At 45.0% G+C, this 26,601-nt stretch overlaps 1 protein-coding gene across 2 annotated transcripts in view; it reads left to right on the top strand.

The window, feature by feature from the left end:
* Positions 1 to 26,601, top strand: part of LOC311245717 (glycoprotein endo-alpha-1,2-mannosidase-like protein) — a gene marked incomplete at both ends in the record, with an annotated part of 50,067 nt that overhangs the window by 15,350 nt on the left and 8,116 nt on the right. Inside the window, one exon of one of the 2 annotated variants that reach the window (XM_084335666.1) lies at positions 4,788 to 4,897. In XM_084335666.1, coding sequence (XP_084191792.1) covers positions 4,788 to 4,897 — 110 coding nt within the window. Of the gene's footprint in view, positions 1 to 4,787; positions 4,940 to 26,601 lie in introns of both variants that reach the window. The other variant, XM_084335665.1, reaches the window with a different exon arrangement.

Here is a 26,601-nt window from a genome sequence, read left to right as displayed (position 1 = left end):
AGGACGGACCAATTGTTCTGCCAGAAACTGGACAACCCGAAGATCAGGGAAGTTCTGGCCAGATATGATCCAGAGGCTTCGGAGAAGGCTGCCTGCATCCTCCTGCTCCTTATGGTGTACTTCAAGGAGCCTACGGAGAAACTGCTGCTCGAAGTTGATAAAGTTTTATTTATTTAAATATTGAATTATTATTTATTAATATAATTTATTTATTATTATGTGAATTGGGACCACACCATCACTTGATGTTGCTGTGCTATCTTGTTAAGAAATTGACATAATGGTTTAATTCACATTATAGTATGGCTTCAAAATTCGGATAAGTAAACCTTATGTTAGAGGTACCATGAGGCACTCTGCTAGGCTAAAAAAATCATTTTATTGTGAGGATGATCCAACAAGTTTGAACTAGTAGCAGTCTTCATCAGGGTGTGGTGTGGGAAAAGACACAGGTGAGCACCTTGATAAATGCTGAGTATTTAAAACGGAAAGTTTCATATCTTTGCTTATTAACAGGTGCTTCTTGGGCATCAACCCGGAGAAAGGCTCCAGGGCAACCCTCATGTGACCACCCTTCTTCGTAAGCTCATAGACTTTGAATGGTCTGCATAGACAATTGTCCTTCTCCTGTCGTCCCCTCACATGACCACCCTTCTTCGTAAGTAAGCTCATAGACTTTGAATGGTCTGCATAGACAATTGTCCTTCTCCTGTCTTCCCCTCATGTGACCACCCTTCTTCGGAAGCTCATAGACTTTGAATGGTCTGCACATACAATTGTCCTTCTCCTGTCGTCCCCTCACGTGACCACCCTTCTTCGGAAGCTCATAGACTTTGAATGGTCTGCATAAACAATTGTCATGCTCCTGTCGTCCCTGCGCCTCTTTTGTTCTTTTGAGTGCGTGCACGAAAAGTTTATTCATTAGTTCCTTTTTCACCATTTTCGGGTAAGACCTGGAAGTACTAGTTTCAAGGCGACAGTGGCTCGGGAGGTAGAGCAGTCGTCTGGCAATCCGGAGATTCCCGCTCCTCCCCGGGCAGCGTGTCGATGTGTCCTTGAGCAAGACCCTTAACCCCTAATTGCTCCCGATGAGCAGGTTGGCACCTTGCGTGGTTGCCGCTGCCGTCGGTGTGTGAATGGGTAAAATGTGCACAAATTGTAAAAAAAGAAAGAAAAAAAAGCAGCCATTTACCATTTTACTTATGAATATGATTATTTTGTCTTTTGACAATAAAATCCCATAATTAACTCTGAAGAACTGGCGAAACGCTCGTTGTACAAGGCGCATCAGTCAGCTAAAGCCGTTTTGAGCAGTGTTGACCAGCAGTTTATAAAAAAATATTTTAAATGTTTATTAGCAACGCCGAGCTTTCAAACCATTGCGTTTCTCTGTCCGAAACCCTCGTGCAACTGTGAGTACCTTTGAAATTTCTCTGCGATACTTGTACAACAAGCGTTTCGCAGAGGACCAGTTCTTCAGAGTTAATATGGGATTTTCCTATGGAAGATCTTGCTCTACTTGCTCCCAATGAGCAGGTTGGCACCTTGCATGTGTGAATGGGTCAAATGTGCACAAATTGTATTTTTTTTTAAAAAGTAGCCATTTACCATTTTACTTACGAATATGATTATTTTGTCTTGACAATAAAATCCCATAATTAACTCTGAAGAACTGGCGAAACGCTCGTTGTACAAGGCGCATCAGTTAGCTAAAGCCGTTTTGAGCAGTGTTGACCAGCAGTTTATAAAAAAATATTTTTAATGTTTATTAGCAACGCCAAGCTTTCAAACCATTGCGTTTCTCTGTCCGAAACCCTTGTGCAACTGTGAGTACCTTTGAAATTTCTCTGCGATACTTGTACAACGAGCATTTAGCAGAGGACCAGTTCTTCAGAGTTAATTATGGGATTTTCCTATGGAATGTGAATGTGTGAGTGAATGGGTAAAATGTGCACAAATAGGAAAAAAAATAAAAAATAAAAAACCATTTACCATTTTAACACTTTGATCGCCATGGGTTAAATTCATAATTTACCATCCCTCGCCATCTCTATTTGTCTATGGAGAAGTTCCCCTTCTTTGCAGGGCTATAACTTTTTAAATTCTATTGCTAAATTGCCATTATTATGGCCCATTCAATGTCCTATATGTATTGTTCAGGGTGTAGCAACGTTAAACTTTTTCATTCACATATTCATAATAAAATATGGTCTAAAGTATAAGTATGTTTTTATCGTTTACTTCAGAACGTGATTTATAGCCCTAAATGCATTATATTGATGATCAAATACAGTTTGGTAGGAATCTGTGCGAGATAAAAAATGTCAACTGGATGTGCTTCTAGGAGTTACTACATATCATCTGATGATGACCGGATGGGCGGGGGATCGTTTATAATTCCGTGGGCAGCGTTAGATGATTCATCCAGAGTGGGTCATATGTTCATCATAGCAGTTTATATGGAACACGTTAGAATATAACGCTGAATCTTACCGTGGCTTCCTCGCGCCGCTGGCAGATGAGCGTGGAACAGAATTTTTTCTATTATGGGATGGAGAAATGCCAGATCCATTTCCAGGTTGTATAATAGTATATACGTCCAAATCATGTTGTTTTTTCGAGTTATTTGCACCGATCGATGTTCACTGTGTCAAGACGGAGTCTATCTAACGATAGCGAGTGCCCGGACCACATATGGATGAGCACTACCGGTTCAAAGGGTCATTTCCGGTTGGCGATCTACCGATCGGCCACCAGATGGCGCTCTTGAACCGCTAGAGAGTTGAGTGGAGCTTTGCAGTGTGTCTCAGGGCTCGGGAGGGGAAATATGATTTCGGTCACAGATTTTTGAAATATTGACATCAAAGACGAGTTACGGCGTCTTCGGCAGAATGAGCATGGCTAGGAATGACGTCTTAACTCGTCCACGGCGATCATAGTGTTAAGAATATAATTCTTTTGACAATAAATATGCCATGATGGTTTACCTCATTTGTGCGTTTGGAGTGTTGTTTTTAATGTACAATAGCCTACGTGCATTTTTGTAGTCCAGCTCCAGTATACTTTCTGGCAGAAGCTCACACTTTGGTTTCCTGTCGTGATTAATCACGTCATCTAATATAGTATTTGACAGGAAACTATTATATGAGCTTCCTCCAGAAGTATACTGGAGCTGGGGACTATACAGCTATGCACGTATATCATTGTAAATTGACAGTTATTTTGCCAAATTATAATATATTATTATTATTCAATTATTTAGTTGGCATGTCTTTTGCATTACTTTTCACAGTACTGTGAAAAGTAATGCAAAAGGCTTGCCAACATTGTACATTACTTTTCACAGTACATATTGTAATGTAGATTCACAGAAAATTGTTGTAATGCATATACAACAAAATGATGTAATATCACAGTAATTTCTTACAATTTGATGTTGTGAAATTATGTAAAGTCACAGTAAATTGTTGTAATACATATACAACAAAATGATGTAATATCACAGTAATTTCTTACAATTTGAAGTTGTGAAATTACAGTAGACATTTTCACATTCACAACAATGTATTGTACTACCATTGATGTGAAATTACAATACATTGCTGTGAAGCCATTCACAGTAAATTGTTGTGAACCTTACTGTAAAAGTCGTGCAAAATATTGCCAGTAATTTATTGTGACTTTACGGTGAAAAATCTTACAGTAACATAATAGTAATTTCACTCAAAAAGCATTTACACCAGCAGTGTGTTGGTGTTTGAGATACTGGGAGTAGAAAGTAGGCAATTTGTTACCAATGGAAGTGGTGAATGGTAAATGGACTGCATTTTATATAATGCTTTTTTCGAGTCTTCCGACCACTCAGAGCACTTTACAACTTATCCCTCACATTCACTCGTTCTTATACACATACACGTCAGGAGCAATTAGGGGTTCAGTGTCTTGGTCAAGGACACCGGGAACATTCCGATTACCAGAAGGCCACTCTAACTCCTGGGCCACTGCCACCCCATAAATGGGTTTTTGCACAATTGATCTGAAAGAAATAAGATCAAATAAATACACTAAAATCACATGTATGTTCTATATACTATCTATGGGTGCCAGTATATGGAATTATATCGTGACCAGGGAGCTATATATCCAAAGGTTCCACTAAAGCAAACTGCCTCCTAAATTCCAGATGAAATTATGTTGTCTTTGGTGAGGTGCCCAATGGACTATTTGCACATATAACACATGGACATTTTGCACAGTATATAACGCATGGACTCTTTTCACAGTATATAACACGTGGACTCTTTGCACAGTATATAACACATGGACTCTTTGCACAGTGTATAACACATGGAGTCTTTACACAGTATATAGCACATGGACAATTTGCACAGTATATAATACATGGAGTCTTTGTACAGTGGGTGCCAGTATATGGAATTATATCGTGACAAAGGAGCTATATCCAAAGGTTCCACTAAAGTAATGTACCTCCTAAATTCCAAATTAAATGATGTTGAGGTGCCTAATGAGTATTTGCACAGTATATAACACATGGACTATTTGCACAGTATATAACACATGGACTCTTTGCACACTACAGTATATAATATGGACTATTTTCTGTAGGCAAAGATTAAATGCATTCAAATGTCTCTTAAATGCTTTTATTGTGACATTATAGGTTTTTATGTACCTGATGCGGCCACAGGAACATGTCCATCTTGTGTCTTGGATAATGAAGTTGTATTGTATTGTATTGACAGTCCAGTGTTGCTGTGTCTCTCCAGGGGTGCTGGTGCTGTCTTGGTATCCTCCAGGTCTGGCTGATGACGACGGTGAACCCACTGAAGACCTGGTACCAGCTGTACTGGACGCTGCCTACAGACACAACCTCAAGGTCAATTATACAGGCTTCCCTCTTTCTTTTCTCGCTCTGTGTGTGTCTGTGTGTCTTAAGGGTGTAACGGTACGTGTATTCGTCCCGAGAATTTACGGTACGTGGCTCACGGTGCAGTACGTGCAGCCATACGAAGAATACATCTCATACATACCACTAGGTGAACATTTGACAAATCTATGCTCAATATCTTTACTTTACACTGGCTTACTAACAGTCTTAACACAGAAGGTCATTAATTTAACGTTGCATATCAAGCTTGCCACATTTAGATGATGAATAAAATGTTGAAGCTTGTAAAGGCATGAACAAGCCGACAGAACAAATGAACGCGCACTCTGCACTCGGCTGTTTCTCCCCTCCTCTCCTCCCCTTACCTACAGGTGTCACTGAAACAAAACCAACCATGAATGATACATGTTTGTAACACAGCATATTAGGGGTGTAACGGTACACAGAAGCCACGGTTCGGTACGTACCTCGGTATTGGGGTCACGGTTCTGTACAGAAAAAAAATATTTATAATAATAATTATTAACACTTTGACTGCCGGGACACGTCTTTAGACGTCTTTGCTGGCCATGCTAAAGTTGCCGGGGGACGCTGTACGTCGTCCTTATATCAATATTTCAAAAATCTGCGATCGGATTCATATTCCCCCTCCGCTGGCCTGAGATCCACCAGCAGGACCCACTGAGCTCTCTGGCGGTTCAGGAGCGCCATCTGGTGGCCGATCGGCGCAACCGCTTAACAGGAAGCGCAGTAGAGGTTTTGCTGGTCGGCCATATTACTTCCGGGCACTCGGTATAGGTTCCGGCACTCTAGCTCGTCACACTACATAGCGATCGATTGCCAATAACTCGATAAACAACATGATTTGGACGTATATACCATTATACAAGCTGGAGATGGACCGGGTAATAATATATCCCATAATGATAAAATTTCTACTCGACGATGATCGCCCAACGGCGCGCGGAGACTGGGGTGAGTTTCAGCGTGTAACGTTACTATCTTCGATACTAACTGCTTTTATCAACATTTGACCCACATTAGATGATTGGTATAACGCTGCCCACGGAATTATAAACGCCCCCTCGCCCATCCGGTCAACATCAGATGACGTGTAGTAACTTCTAGAAGTACGTCTAGTTGGAATTTTTTATATCGCGCTGATTGCCATCAAACTGTATTTCATCATCAATATAATGCATTTGGGGCTATATATCACGTTCTGGAGAAAGCTGCAGAAAGAGATGAAAACATACTTATACATTAGACCATACTTTACTATGAATATGTGAATGAAAAAGTTTAACGTTGCTACACAATGAACAATACATATAGGACTTTGAATGGGCCCTAATAATGGCAATGTAGCAATAGAATTTAAAAAGTTATAGCCCTGCAAAGAAGGGGACTTTCTCCATAGACAAATAGCGCTGGCAATCTATGGTATATCATTAATTTAACCCAAGGCAACCAAAGTGTTAATATAAATTTTAAATTTGTATTTTAATTTTTTTTTAATTTATATATTATATTTATTATAATTATAATTATTATTAAATATAATAATTTTCTATAGGCTAGCCGTGGTAGTCAGTCACTGGTGTCATTCTGTGTTCAGGCAGCGTGTAGCTTTATGCCAAGCAAGCAGTGCAAAAATTTACCGTAGTGGCATGCAGTAATGCGCCTTTCATTTTCCGCCGCCCAGCGCCCAGGTCGCGCGGAAATAGGCTGTCTATTGCCATTCTCTTTGACAAACTCTAACCTTAACCAGCTCCTTAACAACGCCTAAACTTAACCGTTCTAACCTTAACCAACTCCGAAACAATGCCTAACCTTAACCTTAACCTTAACCATGCCTAACCTTAACCATAGAAATTATATTGCCATTCTCTTTGACAAACTCTAACCTTAACCAGCTCCTTAACAGCGCCTAAACTTAACCGTTCTAACCTTAACCAACTCCGAAACAATGCCTAACCTTAACCTTAACCTTAACCATGCCTAACCTTAACCGGCGAAAGAATACACGTTAAAAAAAAATCACGTTAAAAAATATTTTCGATGGGATTCGAACTCGCCAGCAAACAAGCCATAGGATCCACAGCCATGTGTCCTTGCCAATTGAGCTATTGCTAGATACTGAATAAGGGGCGGTGACTTATATATATTGAGCTCCGCTCGGCGGGATCTCATGCGCATGCGCGGGCACCTCGCGCGAGCACGCCGGCGCACGCACGCACCTGAGCGAGCACGCCGCCGCCGGTGCACGCACGGTAGCATTTGTCTGAAAAGAAGGGCGCTTTACCGCACTAGCGTGCGGTGACGAATGCGGAAGCATTTTTGCACTGCTTGCTTGGCATTAACGTACAGGCGTTCAGGCATCCACTTGCCTACTGCCCCTTTAACAACGTATCCTTGCTAAGTTTCAGTTTCATTTCTAGAGAGAATTTAACTTCACGACGAGACTGAATACTAGAGAACAGATGACATATTACAACAATGGCAGAGGATTATTTGGATTTAAACACAGTGGAGCTCAGATGATCTGTCCGGAAAAGCATGTTTCTTTTTCTTATTTGATGAGCTGTGCCTGTGAGTCCGGCGGGGGAGAATGTTGATGTGTTTGTTGGCGCGTGTGTTTCTTTCCATTGGTTTCATTTGGTTAACGTTATTGGGCGAACAAGAAAACGAAAGAAAACTGTAATGACCCTGCAGCTGTTCCAATGTAAATGTGCCTTTCTCCGTGCACTTTCGCCGCTCTGAACTGAAGTCGGGGACTCGGTGTGCCGCGCGCTGTTCTCGCACGGACCTCGCAAGTGCCTGCATGTGGGACTTGTGTGTTTGCGCTGTGGGGCGTATTCGTCGTATGGCGCCCGTACCGCACCATGACGGCCGTACCGTAAATTCGCGGGACGAATACACGTACCGTTACACCCCTACAGCATATACCAGGGGTTCCCAAACTTTTCAGGCCAGGACCCAGAAAATAAGGCGTCAGAGAGCCGCGGCCCAATGCACATCGTCAGGCTTTTTTTTTTTTTTTTTTTTTGCCAGGCGACCGATTTTTTAAGCCAAATATCACTTCAATCCTATTAAGTTACACATAATTAAAAGAGAGAAGAAGAAGATTTTTTTGTTTGTTTTATAGCCCTATAAATAATATAAACATGTTTATAATGAATAATATTTACTCATTTTAAGTATGTTTGTGTTTCCAATGCACAATATAACGTTAATATATCAAATATAAATAATCGTTTTCCTGAACAGAAAGTGACTGACTGTCTGATAGAGAATACGTTCCGTTACCGTAGCCGCATTTCTCCTAGCCGCATTTCTCTCGGGCTAGACGCAATAGCGCTTACAGTGGGCGTGCACGCCGTGCACTGGTTTCATCGCTGTATCCGTCGCAGCCAATCAGTGCGTAACGCGCTGTGCGTTGAAATACACAGTCACTGTGCGTTTCAACTTAACAAGGTAGAGAGAGAGTCTCTCTCTCTCTCTCTCTCTCTCTCTCTCTCTCTCTCTCTCTCTCTCTCTCTCTCTCTCGATTGATGGCAATGGTGATAGTTGTACCTAATTAAATATTCGCCAATGCGTGGTACATGTTTGCAAAATGTTTGGTATAGCGCCCCCCATGGAGAAGAATGTACCGGCCGCCACTGGGTCAGAGGAACTACGTGTATTCTTTATGAATGATTTTCAAAATATGAATGAGGATGGTGTCTGTGTGTGTGCGTCCATCTGTCTACCATAATGAGGTTAGCAAACCAGCAGCAGCAGCAGCAGCAGCAGGGAAACCATTTGTCGTCGACAGCGGTGGTTTATTCCCTAGTCAAATCAGAAAGCTCAAACCATGCATCCCTGAGAAGGGACCTCAGAGCACCAGTAGTAGTAGCCCTAGTGGTCTGTCACTGTTGAGCCTGGTGAGACCATGGAACCCTGTTCAAAAACATTGCCTGTAAAGCTGTCTTTGTGGGAGACATAAATGCTAAAATGGGTCAAAGCTGCTCTGAGATCAGCAGTTAGTGGGGGCTGAGCTGGGCTTGCCTGGGGGGAGGGGGGGGGGGGGTTGGACAAAAAGCACATGACCAAATGCCAATTAGGCTGGAAAATGGCATGCGAGGGGAAACAACTGCATCCCATGCCGAGGCCCTCTGTGTTCTGGCATTCCATCCTTATAAAATCTTTATGGGAGCGCTACGCCTTTGTAATGTGATACATTTACTGTCAGAGGCCCTTCAGATACAGAGAAGGCCAGGGAGAGAGAGAGAGAGAGAGAGAGAGATTATGAATTGAAAATGGGGGACCCTGATGTAAACAAGACGAAAGTCTTTCTCTGGTCTGCATCCCCTTAACAATTGTGTCTATTGAGCTGTACTGTATTGTACCCATTCTGCAATCTGTTAATACAATTTCCATTCAATCAATCACTGTGCAGACTGATTGATTGAATGAAAATTTTATTAACAGATTGCAGAATGGGTACAATACAGTATGGCTCAATACACACAATTGTTAAGGGGATGCACACCAGAGAAAGACTTTCATCTTGTTTACATCAGGGTCCCCCATTTTCAATTCATAATGAATTGTAAGTAAGGGTGCAACTTGCTCCGTGCAATCCATTCTTGTTTCCTGTGCTCTGATGCTTGTTCATTCCACCTTTGTCCACAGCTTCTAGGTTTTTCTCTCTCTGAAGTGTTTTTGTTTCTCCTTATCTTTGCTAGGCAGTGGTGGTGGTTTTGTGTTTTTCCCCCCATTCCTCTGACCCTTGTGTTTAGTATGTGTCAGTTGCTTTTATTTTCATTCATTCAGTGTTCCTGTGTTCTACCCGCCCCATCTCATCGTACCAACACATGTGTCCAACACCCCCCATCCTGACAACATCCATAAGAGTTCCCATTTCATATCCTCCAGAGAGAGACTGAGAGAGACCGGGGGAGAGAGACAACGGGAGACGGATGGAGGGAGACAGATGGGGAGATAGATAGAGAGACATGCCCACAGCTAGTGATTGTGATGGCATAAGCGCTGTGGCTCAGAACTGGGGGAGAAAGTGGGGGAGAGAGGGAATGAGAAGAGAATAAAAGAGAGAGAGGTAAATGGAGAGAAAGTGAAAAGGAGACCAAGTCAGAGAGCATGTGGCTGTTAAAAGCTGCTCTGGGACCAGAGTGAGTGCTGTGTGTGTGTGAGTGAAGGGGAAGTGACAGTGTGACGGGAGAGACAGGCTCATAAGAGCCCCCCCCCCCCCCCCCCCCAGCATGGTGCCATCAATAATGCAACCACGGCAACGGCTCACTTAAACAAAGTAAACCAGCCGGGTAACTCGCCAGGTGGACCAGGTACCGGATAGATCCTCTGCTGTCATTCCCACATCAAGGCCCCTCTTTCAAAAGGGATGGAATCATCAATACAGCAGAGAGGAAACAGTGGGTCGCTATTGTCATAGGAAAAACGTACATAGTATTTAATTTTTTTTTAGCGTTTGATTAATAGAACATTGCTGGACCAAATTAAAATGCCTCACGGGCCTGATGTGGCCCGCGGGCCACCTATTGGGAACCCCTGTCTTAAAGTAATCACTGAAGTAACGGGAGGGGACGGATATAGAGCCAAGTGGATTGGCAGCGATTATTATTACGTCATATTAAAAGTCCTCCACGACAATAAGGGATAGTTTAATTCGAATTCGTTTAGTCGAAGATCAGATCCATATTGGCCTAGCTCGCCTCTTCTCCGCAAAGAGCTTGGGATGAGAGGCAGTAGCGTCCCCTCTTAACCCAGCCTGTCAGCTCTAATATCCCGTTCATTTGGTTCTCCTGCCATTTGACTGCAGGGGAGGAAATAATGCATCTGTGTCGGGGGACTGCCTGGGAGACAGGTTGGATGAAGCACGCAATACGAGTCTGTAGATGTTTGGACACAGCGCTGTCAGGAGGAAAGAAATTAAGATGAAAGCAAAGGCCAGCTTTATTGTCAACAGTGCGCCGTCAAGCACTGCTGTGTAAAAGGAGGTACAACTACTGTACCTAGTTCAGTATCACCTGCACATTGTATATTACTATTGCACTTTACTGTTACATTTGCACTCTGGTTGGATGCCAAATTTATTTTTGTTGTACCCGTACTTGACAATACATTTGAATCTAATCTAATCTACATCTCAAGAAGGTTATGGAATTGCTTATGTTTGAGTGTCATAAAAGCATATAAAAAGACAATGGACCTCATTCACCAACATTGTCTTAAAATTTCTCTTACGACAACCTCCTTGGAAGGTCGTAAGAGAAAGTCGACGACAATTCCCCCCGGATTCACCAACGCATGGAGAGGTTGTCTTAACTTGCCAAATGATCACAGCTGCGAACCGCTGAATAATAATGAATGAACAGTAGGCTTATATTATTCAAATTACTTGTTTCATTAGGAGATAGTAGAGGGTGTATGTGCTGCCCTATAGTGGTACGTACAGTACGTACAGTATACACATCTTAGCGTGACATCTTAACTCATTGACCGCCATGCTATTTTCCCATCTCTACTCAATGGCGCCGGCGTTATTGACCATTTCCGCGGACCCATCGTGTGTTCTGCATTATAGCTATGGAGACAATAGTATGGCTCATTTGACAGGCATTGTTTATAGTCCAACACTGGCAAACCAGTTAATTTCGACATACTTTAGTGTGCGCTATTCCACGCTAAACATCGCCCCTTTCCAAAATAATCCAGTATTTTTTTCTAGATTGCGAGAAATTACGTGTTATATGCATATGCCCAAATCATTCGGGTTGCTTGCCCTGAAACTCCAAATATTTCCAAATCAAAGGTATATACCATATATGTTTCTTCACAAAATCATCAAGGGGAGGGGGGGGGGGTCTTTTACCTCGAAGCTGCGATCATTACTAAAAGCATGTTTTAGGTTCGGTAAACCACGACACTGTGATGGATACAAAAGCATGTTTTAGGTTCGGTCTAATAGACCTGAAATAGACTTTACCTTAGTCAGAAGGTACTCCAAAATGATTAATCCCAGTCGTCCCATCGCGATCGCAATTACTCATGTATATTGGGCATGGCTATCATACGGGAAACAATAGGTTTGAGGCGATCATGCAGGCAGATTCACAGACAGAGATAGACCCATAGTCCAGAGACCCAGTTCAAAAGGTAGGCGATACTGCCACCTGGCGGGATTCGATCGTCATTGCAATTTTAACATAGGCAGCGGTACCAGGGAGACACAGGGAGGTCCGTGCGAGTGTAGAATGGGGATCAAAGGAAAAAGATCAAAGGATCTAAAAACGAGAAAACTCGTTATTGGTGCTCAACGGTTGGCGACGAAACACGAGTATTCTCGTTTTTGGCGGCCAATGGCTTAAGGCCACCACAGAGTTGGGCGTGAGTGGATCAGACTCCACAGAAGTGTCGCACACCTGTCACACAAAAGGCTGCTCGGCGTGTTGGTTGACATCGACCTGCATTAAATGTAGTAAACTGGCATGAGAAATGTAGGAAATTGGTAAGCTTGACTGAAACCTCAAACCATTGCGGACATGCTGCGAAGAGTCCGGTCCGCTCACAGTATGCCCGACTCTGTGGCGGCCTTAAGATGTCTACTGTACTTACTGTACGTACTACTATAGGGCAGAGCATATAGTATCTATCTCCTAATGAAACAAGTAATTAGAATAATATAAGACTTATATAAGCCTACTGTTCATTCATTACACACGTAGGCTATACAGTGTGCGTGTGTGTGCGCTGAACAGGTGGCCAGGAGTGCGCAACAAGATGGTATAAATATGGAATATTAATACAGTCTATTCCACTATTTATTCTATTTGTATTTTTTTGCACAATCAACTTCAAATTACATTATTTTCCTTTCGGAACTTCATTTGTGCAGTGGTTGAAAGACAAACATACAGTCACAATACATAGACACTCACCACTATATATATAAAAAGAATTGTTAAAACTACAATAAAAAGACCACTATATAAAAAAAAACACCAACTACATTAAAACTACAGTACTTAAAGCATGATATATTAAACACCATGTGGAGCAGTTCTATATGTATATAAATAATAGTAGTACAGGTACATAGTATATGTCCATCTTGGGGGTTAGGTGTTCAGCAGTCTGATGGAGGTTGGCACGAAGCTACCTAAGCCCCTTTTGTTCAATGATGAAGCTCTGTATCGACGGCCTGAGGGCATTAGTTTGTAATGGGTGTGAAGGCGGGCATGGCCACCTTCATTTCACTACATGTCTCGTGGTTGTATGTGACGAAAATAAATCTCTTGAAATCTTGAACTATATGTAGCAGGGTGGATTATCCCTGCTTCGTGGGAACTGTGGTGCACGGTCACTAGGTAGCGAGACACAGTAGCACTCTGGCCAGCTGCACCTCCGTCTTTGGGGTCCAGAGCGTCAACTGGAGGCTGGCAGTGGGAGTGTATGAGGCCCAGGATTTACAAACCTGGTCCGGTACTCTGGTCTTCCTCCCTCTCTCTTGGGCAGTCAGCAGTACTCCCCAACACACCCTCACCCTCCACAATTGTCTCCTTAGCCCCCCCACACCTAATGACTGGATGGTAAAGAAATAACTTGGTTCCCCCCGCAAGCAGTACCCTCCCTCAGTAACACCAGAAACCTTACAGTGGGAAATGGAAGGTTGAATAGGAAGGGGTTAATAATGGATATATTACCCGCATCAAAGGGTTAGGGTTAGGGTTAGGCTCAATAAAAGACACACACACAGTGCTCCCGTTCTGGATGAGTGTTATTGTAACGTGGCCTAGTTACAACAATGCTACGTCTGGTGATTATTGCACCATGGGTATCAACACACAATAATTACACTGGCATAAATCAATTATATAATTACACCCAGGCACCAAGTGCTCTCACGGTACCCAGACTAAGTGCTGCCCACGTCTGGGCTGAACACAGTATCTACCTTCTCTAAGGGATTACATATACTGCTCCAGGTCGGTAATATGGGGAAGGAAGGGGGAACATAGGGGAGGAAAATAGAAGGATTCACTGAACGGGAAATATTATGAAACACACACCTTATCACGCTCAAAGAAAAGGAATGAAACAAAAGAGTGAGCCCACCAAATACCAGTAAAGTCCTATCTTAATGCCGGCATATATTGTTCGGGGTACCCCTATGGAATGGTAGTAGCAACATTTCTTTCGCCCGCAGGCTGCACCACACTGTGTATTGTATAAGGAATCGGGAGCATCAATGCTCATTTGTACTCATCCGAAATGGCCGCCTCGCCACTCCACTGTTGTCCGGGAGGCAAGATGGCGTCGAACGCTCTCGGCGAGGATGTTAGCAGGCGGGACTGGGCAGAGAGGCAGCGCCGGCTGAGAGCGTGTGCTGAGTGATGGCGACCCCTGCTGGATGGGAGGAACTCCCATAAGCCGCAGGCAGCCTGGTGCAGGTCTGAGTGAAGTCCGCCGGAGCAGGCTGAATGCAGGCAGCCGGGTGCAGGTCTGGTCGATTGTTCATATACTATCGCTGGTACTGCTAGGATAACGTGTCCACTAGCCAGTACTTGTTATCACCCGTTGCTATCTCACGGGGCCCTCTGGCATAACGTCAGCAACAGGGCTCTCCAGAGCCCCCGTTAGCTGCGACTACTCGTTGTCCAAGTTCACTGCCGAAGAGAGCGTCTTCCGTTTGTCTCCTCCATATATCACCTTCCAACTCTCTCCGCCACTCTCTGCCTGCTACCGCCCCCTGCTGGTCCCGCCTGCCAGTCACAAGGGGAAACGCATTGTAGAATATGATCAGTACTGTCATTTATAATCCATATTCCAGTGCTCTTCGGAAGGGGACGCTTGTGTCATTGTTCGTGTGAATATCAATGATGTATTTGTGTATAAAGGGAATATAAAACACCAGTCAGCAGTCTCGAATAATATACAATATTTTCAGACTGCTACATATAGATATATCCACGCGATTAGCTTTAGTTATTTATTTATCCACTGTCATTTGCAGTGTTGGTGTAGTGTTTTTATTTATTTTCAGACATCACAATGCCTCTTGAGGCATAACTGTAAATGGAAAACAAAATTATTTATCATACAAATTGTCATATTTATTATTATGATTAATTAATTCCTGTAGAGTTGACATGAACGAAATCACCATGATTCCTCCCAAATAAATCCCTTAACTCATTCAGCGCCGGAGCGATATGCCCGATATAGGTCTAGAACGCCACCGCTTTAATCAATGGGGGGACTGCGAGATTTGCTAGTGCTTAAAATATATCTGAAATTATAGCTATGGGTCTAATACACCCCTCGATCAGTGAGTTGCTTCCAGTCAACATGTACAAAACGGATTGTTTTTTCATCTGTACAGTTCCGTTTTATACCGTTTTGAATATGAATATAGTTTGGGTGCTTCTGAGTAATTTCAGGGAAAAGACGCGAAAACAGCGTTTTTGTATAATTCAATAAATACGTTGTAATTTTCCGCCTGATTATAGAATCTTCCTGAAATCAACGCTAGATCATCATTATTATCCTTCCTCGTGCAAGAATGAAGAGCCTCATAGCACGAGGCTCCCCCAGTCCCCTCCTGCACTCAACGGCCCACAGCCACACAGAGATAGTGTAGAAATAAATATCAGATCAACGATCAAATTTATATATAGTGTTCTTACCTTGTATCTGATGTAATGCAAAAGAAATAATCCAATTATCTGATCGCCATTCCAAATACTGCTCGTGGAGGTCCGTACCACATTACCGACCGTTACACACTGAGGGGCGGGCGGGGTTACTGTTCCATGCCATCGTTGTTGAGGCCTACCTCGTCTGAGTATTTAAACCCTGCACGCACGCCTCGGATCGTCCCAGAAAAGAAACTACATCATTCCCAATGGAGTGCAATACCAGCTGGAAGCGGCGGTATTTGCCCTTTTGAGATCTCAGACCCATTCCCAATGATAACATCAGGCTGGATGGATGAAAATGAATGGATAGCTAATAAAAGAAATAACGATTAAAACCCGACTATACTCGTGATTGGCGCTCAAACGATGGCGAGTTAACCCGACTATCATCGTGACTGGCGCTGAATGAGTTAAGAACACGGCGCACACCAGTCTGTCCGACTTACTACTGCTCTTCAGTGCTCCTAAATCCTGCTCTTAGTTAAGACCGAATCGAGGAGAAGGGACCGTTGGTGAATCCCAAAATCGGCCCGAAAATGTCTTAAGTGGAGCTAGAACAAAAATGTGTCTGATCTTTTGTCTTAAATCCGTTGGTGAATGAGACCCAATGATCATAGAGCACTATAATCAAGACAGAATACTCAAGAGTATAGTAGCGAGGAATGCACTGCATGTTGGCCTCTTACTGATAACTGGTGAAAGAAGAATTGCCAATAAGTAATTATATAGGGATGCTCGATATTGGCTTTTTTACCGATACCGATATTCCGATATTGTCCAACTCTTAATTTCCGATACCGATATCAACCGATACCGATATATGCAGGGTTCCCCCCCCCCCCCAAAAAACTGAATAATTTCAGGTAACTAATAATTTCACTGGATATATATATAACAAATATTGTTATTGTTTTTTTTCTTTTTTCGATACCGATATTTTCCGATATCACATTTTACTGCCGATATCGGCCGATAATATCGGTCGGCCGATAATATCGGACATCCCTAATATTTACCGATATCAATGCAATTTGGTAATCCTATGATAATCCGATTACTGAAGGTGATAAATCATGAAAACACAGTACAAATGGAGAATAATCCAGTTTAATGTACCGTATCCAGTTGAATGCTGTTCACATGCAAGTACCCAAACAAAACCATTAAGGCAAATAAAAATTATAAAATAGAACAAAACGAACCTGTGCTGCTAGAGAGAGAAATTATCACAGGTTGTTCACATCTGCCCAGTTCTGCCCATCTAACAGGCACCGATCAATAAAAAGATCGCCATCAACGGCCGAAACCCGATAACAGTAGCTTGAATATGCTGCTCACAGTAACATGTTGAGAAGTCTTCTAAGGATCCTATTCTAGTCCTTTTCCTGTTGACCAAATCCTCCCACTCCCATTGCACACAGAAGGACATTAATATCCGGAGTGCCTTTCCATGCATAATCTTGGCAAAGTGCTGACTACAGTGGGAAAACCACTGGCATCATTTGCAGTGCTAATGAAGATTTGCTAATGAAACGACTTTTAATAACTTCAACTGGAAGGTAGAGGAGCTGTTCTTCTCTACCCCCTCACTCCAGGATGCCTTGGTGGGATGCAGTTATCAGTAGGAGAGACGCCGCCCAGGAGCACTGGCAACGGGCCAAAATGGATCCGATGTAAACACAGATCTGGGCAGTATGCTTCCAAAAGCAAAGACTGAGAGAGTTGCATTAGAAGAAATACATTTTTTAGTTTGAAGTTACAACACAAGGCCGCCCTTCAGGAGCCCAATATATTCTTTCCACGTTTTATTATTGGATGGAAAAATGTGATCATCAAATAATACAGGCAGAGAGAAAGGAAGAGTTAGGGAGCTGGTTAGTTCGTCCACTGAACGTGTGACGAAGTACCTGTCTGTAGCATCTTATTTCTGTCCATCTCTGTCCTCCTGCACAGTCTCTCTGTCCTGTCCTTCTCTGTCCTCCTGCACCGTCTTTCTCTGTCCTCCTGTCCTGTCTTTCTCTGTTCTGTCCTGTGTATCTCTGTCCTGTCTTTCTCTGTCCTCCTGCACCGTCTTTCTCTGTCCAGTCTTTCTCTGTCCTCCTGTCCTGTCTTTCTCTGTTCTGTCCTGTGTATCTCTGTCCTGTCTTTCTCTGTCCTCCTGCACCGTCTTTCTCTGTCCTCCTGTCCTGTCTTTCTCTGTTCTGTCCTGTGTATCTCTGTCCTGTCTTTCTCTGTCCTCCTGCACAGTCTTTCTCTGTCCTGTCTTTCTCTGTCCTCCTGCACTGTCTTTCTCTGTCCTGTCTTTCTCTGTCCTCCTGCACTGTCTTTCTCTGTCCTGTCTTTCTCTGTCCTCCTGGACAGTCTTTCTCTGTCCTCCTGCACTGTCTTTCTCTGTCCTGTCCTTCTCTGTCCTCCTGCACTGTCTTTCTCTGTTCTGTCCTGTCTTTCTCTGTCCTGTCATGTCTTTCTCTGTCCTGTCCTTCTCCGTCCTCCTGTCCTGTATTTCTCTGTTCTGTCCTGTGTATCTCTGTCCTGTCTTTCTCTGTCCTCCTGTCCTGTATTTCTCTGTTCTGTCCTGTGTATCTCTGTCCTGTCTTTCTCTGTCCTCCTGCACCGTCTTTCTCTGTCCTCCTGTCCTGTCTTTCTCTGTTCTGTCCTGTGTATCTCTGTCCTGTCTTTCTCTGTCCTCCTGCACAGTCTTTCTCCGTCCTCCTGTCCTGTCTTTCTCTGTTCTGTCCTGTGTATCTCTGTCCTGTCTTTCTCTGTCCTCCTGCACCGTCTTTCTCTGTCCTGTCTTTCTCTGTCCTCCTGCACTGTCTTTCTCTGTCCTGTCTTTCTCTGTCCTCCTGCACTGTCTTTCTCTGTCCTGTCTTTCTCTTTCCTCCTGCACTGTCTTTATCTGTCCTGTCTTTCTCTGTCCTCCTGGACCGTCTTTCTCTGTCCTCCTGGACCGTCTTTCTCTGTCCTGTCTTTCTCTGTCCTCCTGGACCGTCTTTCTCTGTCCTCCTGCACTGTCTTTCTCTGTCCTGTCCTGTCTTTCTCTGTCCTGTCATGTCTTTCTCTGTCCTGTCTTTCTCTGTCCTCCTGTCCTGTATTTCTCTGTTCTGTCCTGTGTATCTCTGTCCTGTCTTTCTCTGTCCTCCTGGACCGTCTTTCTCTGTCCTCCTGCACTGTCTTTCTCTGTCCTGTCCTTCTCTGTCCTCCTGCACTGTCTTTCTCTGTTCTGTCCTGTCTTTCTCTGTCCTGTCATGTCTTTCTCTGTCCTGTCTTTCTCTGTCCTCCTGTCCTGTATTTCTCTGTTCTGTCCTGTGTATCTCTGTCCTGTCTTTCTCTGTCCTCCTGCACTGTCTCTCTGTTCTGTCCCGTCTTTCTCTGTCCTGTCTTTCTCTGTCCTGTCCTGTTCATCTTTGTCCTGTCAAAAGGTAAAAGAGGCTGCATGACATCATACTGATGACCCTTCTAAGGCAAAACCTTCAGAAGAGCAGACAGCGATAGCTTACAGTTCTACGACATCCACTGGGTCTTCAAAACCTGACAGTGAAAAAGGTGGTACGGTATAGAGACCTTGGAGTCTTGAGCAGGACCCCCTTGCGTGTGAGACAAATCGAACACTGTGTGAGTGTGAGACAAATCGAACACTCTTACATCACTCTGCTGACCTCACACTGGGTAACAACACTCTGCTGACCTCACACTGGGTAATAACACTCTGCTGACCTCACACTGGGTAACAACACTCTGCTGACCTCACACTGGGTAATAACACTCTGCTGACCTCACACTGGGTAATAACACTCTGCTGACCTCACACTGGGTAACAACACTCTGCTGACCTCACACTGGGTAACAACACTCTGACCTCACACTGGGTAACAACACTCTGACCTCACACTGGGTAACAACACTCTGACCTCACACTGGGTAACAACACTCTGCTGACCTCACACCGGGTAACAACACTCTGACCTCACACTGGGTAACAACACTCTGACCTCACACTGGGTAACAACACTCTGCTGACCTCACACTGGGTAATAACACTCTGACCCCACACTGGGTAACAACACTCTGCTGACCTCACACTGGGTAACAACACTCTGCTGACCTCACACTGGGTAATAACACTCTGACCTCACACTGGGTAACAACACTCTGCTGACCCCACACTGGGTAATAACACTCTGACCTCACACTGGGTAACAACACTCTGCTGACCTCACACTGGGTAACAACACTCTGCTGACCTCACACTGGGTAATAACACTCTGACCTCACACTGGGTAACAACACTCTGACCTCACACTGGGTAACAACACTCTGACCTCACACTGGGTAACAACACTCTGCTGACCTCACACTGGGTAACAACACTCTGCTGACCTCACACTGGGTAACAACACTCTGCTGACCTCACACTGGGTAATAACACTCTGCTGACCTCACACTGGGTAACAACACTCTGCTGACCTCACACTGGGTAACAACACTCTGACCTCACACTGGGTAACAACACTCTGCTGACCTCACACTGGGTAACAACACTCTGCTGACCTCACACTGGGTAACAACACTCTGCTGACCTCACACTGGGTAACAACACTCTGACCTCACACTGGGTAACAACACTCTGACCTCACACTGGGTAACAACACTCTGCTGACCTCACACCGGGTAACAACACTCTGACCTCACACTGGGTAACAACACTCTGACCTCACACTGGGTAACAACACTCTGCTGACCTCACACTGGGTAATAACACTCTGACCCCACACTGGGTAACAACACTCTGCTGACCTCACACTGGGTAACAACACTCTGACCTCACACTGGGTAACAACACTCTGCTGACCCCACACTGGGTAATAACACTCTGACCTCACACTGGGTAACAACACTCTGCTGACCTCACACTGGGTAATAACACTCTGCTGACCTCACACTGGGTAACAACACTCTGACCCCACACTGGGTAACATCACTCTGCTGACCTCACACTGGGTAATAACACTCTGCTGACCTCACACTGGGTAACAACACTCTGCTGACCTCACACTGGGTAACAACACTCTGCTGACCTCACACCGGGTAACAACACTCTGACCTCACACTGGGTAACAACACTCTGCTGACCTCACACCGGGTAACAACACTCTGACCTCACACTGGGTAACAACACTCTGCTGACCTCACACTGGGTAATAACACTCTGCTGACCTCACACTGGGTAACAACACTCTGCTGACCTCACACTGGGTAATAACACTGACCTCACACTGGGTAACAACACTCTGCTGACCTCACACTGGGTAATAACACTCTGCTGACCTCACACCGGGTAACAACACTCTGACCTCACACTGGGTAACAACACTCTGACCTCACACTGGGTAACAACACTCTGCTGACCTCACACTGGGTAATAACACTGACCTCACACTGGGTAACAACACTCTGACCCCACACTGGGTAACATCACTCTGCTGACCTCACACTGGGTAACAACACTCTGCTGACCTCACACTGGGTAACAACACTCTGCTGACCTCACACTGGGTAATAACACTCTGACCTCACACTGGGTAACAACACTCTGCTGACCTCACACTGGGTAACAACACTCTGCTGACCTCACACTGGGTAACAACACTCTGCTGACCTCACACTGGGTAACAACACTCTGCTGACCTCACACTGGGTAATAACACTCTGCTGACCTCACACTGGGTAACAACACTCTGCTGACCTCACACTGGGTAACAACACTCTGACCTCACACTGGGTAACAACACTCTGCTGACCTCACACTGGGTAACAACACTCTGCTGACCTCACACTGGGTAACAACACTCTGCTGACCTCACACTGGGTAACAACACTCTGACCTCACACTGGGTAACAACACTCTGCTGACCTCACACTGGGTAACAACACTCTGCTGACCTCACACTGGGTAACAACACTCTGCTGACCTCACACTGGGTAACAACACTCTGACCTCACACTGGGTAACAACACTCTGACCTCACACTGGGTAACAACACTCTGACCTCACACTGGGTAATAACACTCTGCTGACCTCACACTGGGTAATAACACTCTGCTGACCTCACACTGGGTAACAACACTCTGCTGACCTCACACTGGGTAACAACACTCTGCTGACCTCACACTGGGTAACATCACTCTGACCTCACACTGGGTAACAACACTCTGCTGACCTCACACTGGGTAATAACACTCTGCTGACCTCACACTGGGTAATAACACTCTGCTGACCTCACACTGGGTAACAACACTCTGCTGACCTCACACTGGGTAACAACACTCTGCTGACCTCACACTGGGTAACAACACTCTGCTGACCCCACACTGGGTAACAACACTCTGCTGACCTCACACTGGGTAATAACACTCTGCTGACCTCACACTGGGTAACATCACTCTGACCTCACACTGGGTAATAACACTCTGACCTCACACTGGGTAACAACACTCTGACCTCACACTGGGTAACAACACTCTGACCTCACACTGGGTAACAACACTCTGACCTCACACTGGGTAACAACACTCTGACCTCACACTGGGTAATAACACTCTGCTGACCTCACACTGGGTAATAACACTCTGCTGACCTCATACTGGGTAACAACACTCTGCTGACCTCACACTGGGTAACAACACTCTGCTGACCTCACACTGGGTAACAACACTCTGCTGACCTCACACTGGGTAACAACACTCTGACCTCACACTGGGTAACAACACTCTGCTGACCTCACACTGGGTAATAACACTCTGCTGACCTCACACTGGGTAACAACACTCTGCTGACCTCACACTGGGTAACAACACTCTGCTGACCTCACACTGGGTAACAACACTCTGCTGACCCCACACTGGGTAACAACACTCTGCTGACCTCACACTGGGTAACAACACTCTGCTGACCTCACACTGGGTAACATCACTCTGACCTCACACTGGGTAACAACACTCTGCTGACCTCACACTGGGTAATAACACTCTGCTGACCTCACACTGGGTAACAACACTCTGCTGACCTCACACTGGGTAACAACACTCTGCTGACCCCACACTGGGTAATAACACTCTGCTGACCTCACACTGGGTAACAACACAGCAGATAGAACAACAGAGTTTACTTTGGCTTTTATATAAGATAAAAAATATCTCAACAGCAGCCCCTGCACGCAACTTGTGAAGCGGTAAGAGTTTAAAAGCAGATCCTCCTCATGGAGCCAACAAGGCTATCGCAAGCGTCGGTGGTGGAGCTGCTGAGGCTTGAAGAGGAGCTAGGGCTGAAGATGAGGCGGGGCCCAGGGGAGGCTGACAGGGGCTAACAGGGAACTGGGAGTCAGGTGCAGGAGGAGGCTGGAGGAAGGGAGGAGGCTGGAAGAGGCTGGAGGGAGGGAGGAGGCTGGAGGAGGCTGGATAAAGGGATGAGGCTGGAAGAAGGGAGGAGGCTGGATGAAGGGAGGAGGCTGGAAGAGGCAAGGAGGAGGCTGGAGGAGGCAGGGAGGAGGCTGGAAGAAGGGAGGAGGCTGGAAGAAGGGAGGATGCTGGATGAAGGGAGGAGGCTGGAAGAGGCAGGGAGGAGGCAGGGAGGAGGCTGGAAGAGGCAGGGAGGAGGCTGGAAGAGGCAGGGAGGAGGCTGGAGGAGGCAGGGAGGAGGCTGGAGGAGGGTGGAAGAGGCAGGGAGGAGGCTGGATGAAGGGAGGAGGCTGGAAGAGGCAGGGAGGAGGCTGGAAGAAGGGAGGAGGCTGGAGGAGGCAGGGAGGAGGCTGGAAGAGGCTGGATGAAGGGAGGAGGCTGGAAGAAGGGAGGAGGCTGGAGGAGGCAGGAAGCAGGCAGGAAGGAGGCTGGAGGAGGCAGGAAGCAGGCAGGAAGGAGGCTGGAGGAGGCTGGGAGGAGGCAGGATGAAGGGAGGAGGCAGGGAGGAGGCTGGAGGCAGGGAGGAGGCTGGAGGCCCGCGGAGCGGAGGGGGCGTGTGCGCTGTGTGGATCCCATGACTCAGTATGCCTTCCTGAACAATCGGAGCCCTGAGGGGCCATACAATGTTCCAGCTAGTAAGTAGGCCATGTTGGCGCGTGCAGAGAGGGGTTATAGCCGATGGGTGCCCAAGCGATGCCATCAGCCAAAGCTCCTCGCGTCCAGATGCACTGAACAGCATCCAGCTTGATCCCATCTCGTATGGTCCACAACTGATGTGTGTGTGTGTGTATTTGACGTTGGAGTGAGGTTGACAATCTTGCATATAGGAATGCGCTCAACTTGGCCAAAATTGCTCTCATTGTTATTACGAATCAATGGCAGAAGGCTGAGGCTGTGTAACTTCATCTTATTTGTTTACCGTTTAAGTCTATTTTCAAAGTAACCGGATCACATCCCTCCTTCGCTCCTCGTCGTAGTAGCATTACATGTCACTAGATTCCACTCCGTCCCTCGTAGCCTATTCTATGACCGTGGCCGACGTGCTGAGGTTAGTCTGTCTACGGTTGGGAGATACGAGAAACCTCCATCTCATTTACTCATAAATTGATGCTGTGTCTGGCCTGGGAGATGAGCTGGTTATTCCAGCGGTCGCACTCATCCACAGCCAGCAGGAGACAGTGACAGCTCTTTTACTCCTGGGATCATGTAGAAAGGAAGGCTCAATCGCTCAATTAAACTCCGCCCTTTCAGCATTTTATCTCTTTATTATAGCAGAATATGCTGTTATGTTACATAAAATCCAGCAGAGGAATTAATCACATTACAGAGAGTTATGCCTCCTTAGACATTGATTCCACAGCACAGTGTCTTATTCAGTCAGCCAGGATCTCACTCTCCCTCTTTCACACACTCTCTCTCCAAATTGAAATGTAGAGGAGTGAGAGTGTGTCTGACACCACCAAAACACACTATTTCATTACGCGCCAAGGCACTTTTCTGTGTGCATTAGTGACAGCAGTGGATTTCCTTTGGTTTCCCACAGCTCACGGTTGATCTATTCAGGGCTGCTAGGCTATAGCCAATTCCCTGCATCACTTTAATCCATTAGTGCAGTTATGGCCCAATGTCATGTTGACACACTCGCTGTCGTCCAAAGAGCCCCATTTTCACAGTAACCGATTCAGAGTGTCCATATGGGCACAGTTGTCCTTTTTCAACCCCAGCCTCCCCACTGCAAGTCATTCCAATGGACGGCAGGCAAACCGTTTGGCTCTGAGTCACGTGGAATGAAGACAATTCCAAGTCATGAAAAATGCAACACCAGTCCTTTTCTTCACAAGATTGGTTTTCTTTATTTTACCCAGTTTAAGGTATATTCTCCTCTCGTAAATTCTTCTGTCAGGGACAATGGTGTCTTTTTTTTTGGCAGTCAGAGCAAGGTTCAAATCAAGCTCAGACTGGACTTTAATCAGTGGTAAAATGGGAGTGTTAGTTACAGCGAAGGCTAAAGCTTTATTGTGTTCGCTTGCTGTGCAAAGGTGTTACTTCCATCCCGTTAATGGAGTCCTCTCTGTCCTCTTTTAGAAAGCCATTTCCCCTCACACTCTTTCCCTTGGGTTTCCATACACTACAAGAAAAAAAGCGTTTTGCTTTGATCATGTATAATTCAAAAGTCACAGAATTCTCCAATCCGGCCTTAAAATATTAAACTCCCAGCACTTTTTGTGTGTGTGTTTCACTCATCAGTGGTATATAGCCGGTTCTAACAGAGCCATTAAAGTGAACTTCACAAAACTCCCCTGGGCGGCTGGGGGAGGGACTAGTTAGAGCAGAAAAGACTCATAGTGCATCAGAGCAAATGGGGTGGAAACAATCCTTTACAGGCACAGCTTCTCAAGTGGTTAACATGAATGAAATGCTCCACTTAACGCTGCAAGTCAAGGTTATACTTTTCGGATGCGAGGCAGTTTCGATAATACCACCATCAAATATGACCATGTTATTAGTATAGCGGAGAAACCGGATTAATAGAATCCTTAGACAAAAGCATTATGGTAGTTCTGAACGGGGAAAGCCATTCACAGTAAAGATGGTGGCAACGAAAAACAGATCTGAAACATATTCAGATAAAATAATTAAGTGGGGTGTGCTTTTAGGTTGAGTAAAATGCTAATTTACTGCATCTTGAGGTGAAATGTGAGTTAAATTTTTTTTCTAAATTAATCACAATCTCTGCTAAATGGGTGGGAATCGCACAGTGAGTGGTTGGCATGGTAACCAAAGACTATGGCAGGTGGCACATGCATAGAGGCTGTTCTAAGTGGAAAATAGCATTCTATCACAAACTTGTCCTTTTTGTACAAATGAACCATTCTGTGTTGTCAGTCATTTACCAGTGAAAATAAATACTATATAGATAGTTATTCATATCTATTATTGTTATATTGTAGAAATGTGTGCATTGAAATGTCTGTAAAGTCTCGACGACATTGAAAATGAGGGTGACCTCAATTGTCTTTGAGAATAAATAAAGGTTGGAAAATATGAAGTAAAAACAATGACTCCCCCATTCAAAGAGATAGGGGTCAGGTCTTGTTGGTCTCTGTTATCAAGATGGCGGCAGAGTGAACAGACCTCTCTTTAGAGCAGCGGATCTCAAACTACGGGTTGCGACCCAAAGTGGGGTCGTGGGTACTGGGTAGGTGACAGTGTAGGTGGTGGCACATTGGCAAGTTAAAAAAAAAGAATAATAAATAAATAAAAAATCAATATATATATTTTTTTTTATGTTCTGGCAACATATTTAGGCTAAATATGCCTCGGTTTTTTGGGCGGTCGGGTAGCGCAGCGGACTAATCGTCTGTCTACCACCGCAGAGACAGTGGGATCGAATCCAGCTGCGGTACCTCCGGCTTGGTTGGCCGTCCATACTGACACCAGGGGCGGGGCTAGGGGGTGGCTACTTGGGCTCAAGCCCCGAATGTTTTCTGAAAAGCCCTGAATCTATTTAAAATT

The sequence above is a fragment of the Notolepis coatsorum genome (genome assembly GCF_963971535.1).
Source record: "Notolepis coatsorum genome assembly, chromosome: 19".
Classification (NCBI taxonomy): Eukaryota; Metazoa; Chordata; class Actinopteri; order Aulopiformes; family Paralepididae; genus Notolepis; species Notolepis coatsorum.
This window is presented reverse-complemented; position numbering and strand designations above follow the sequence as displayed.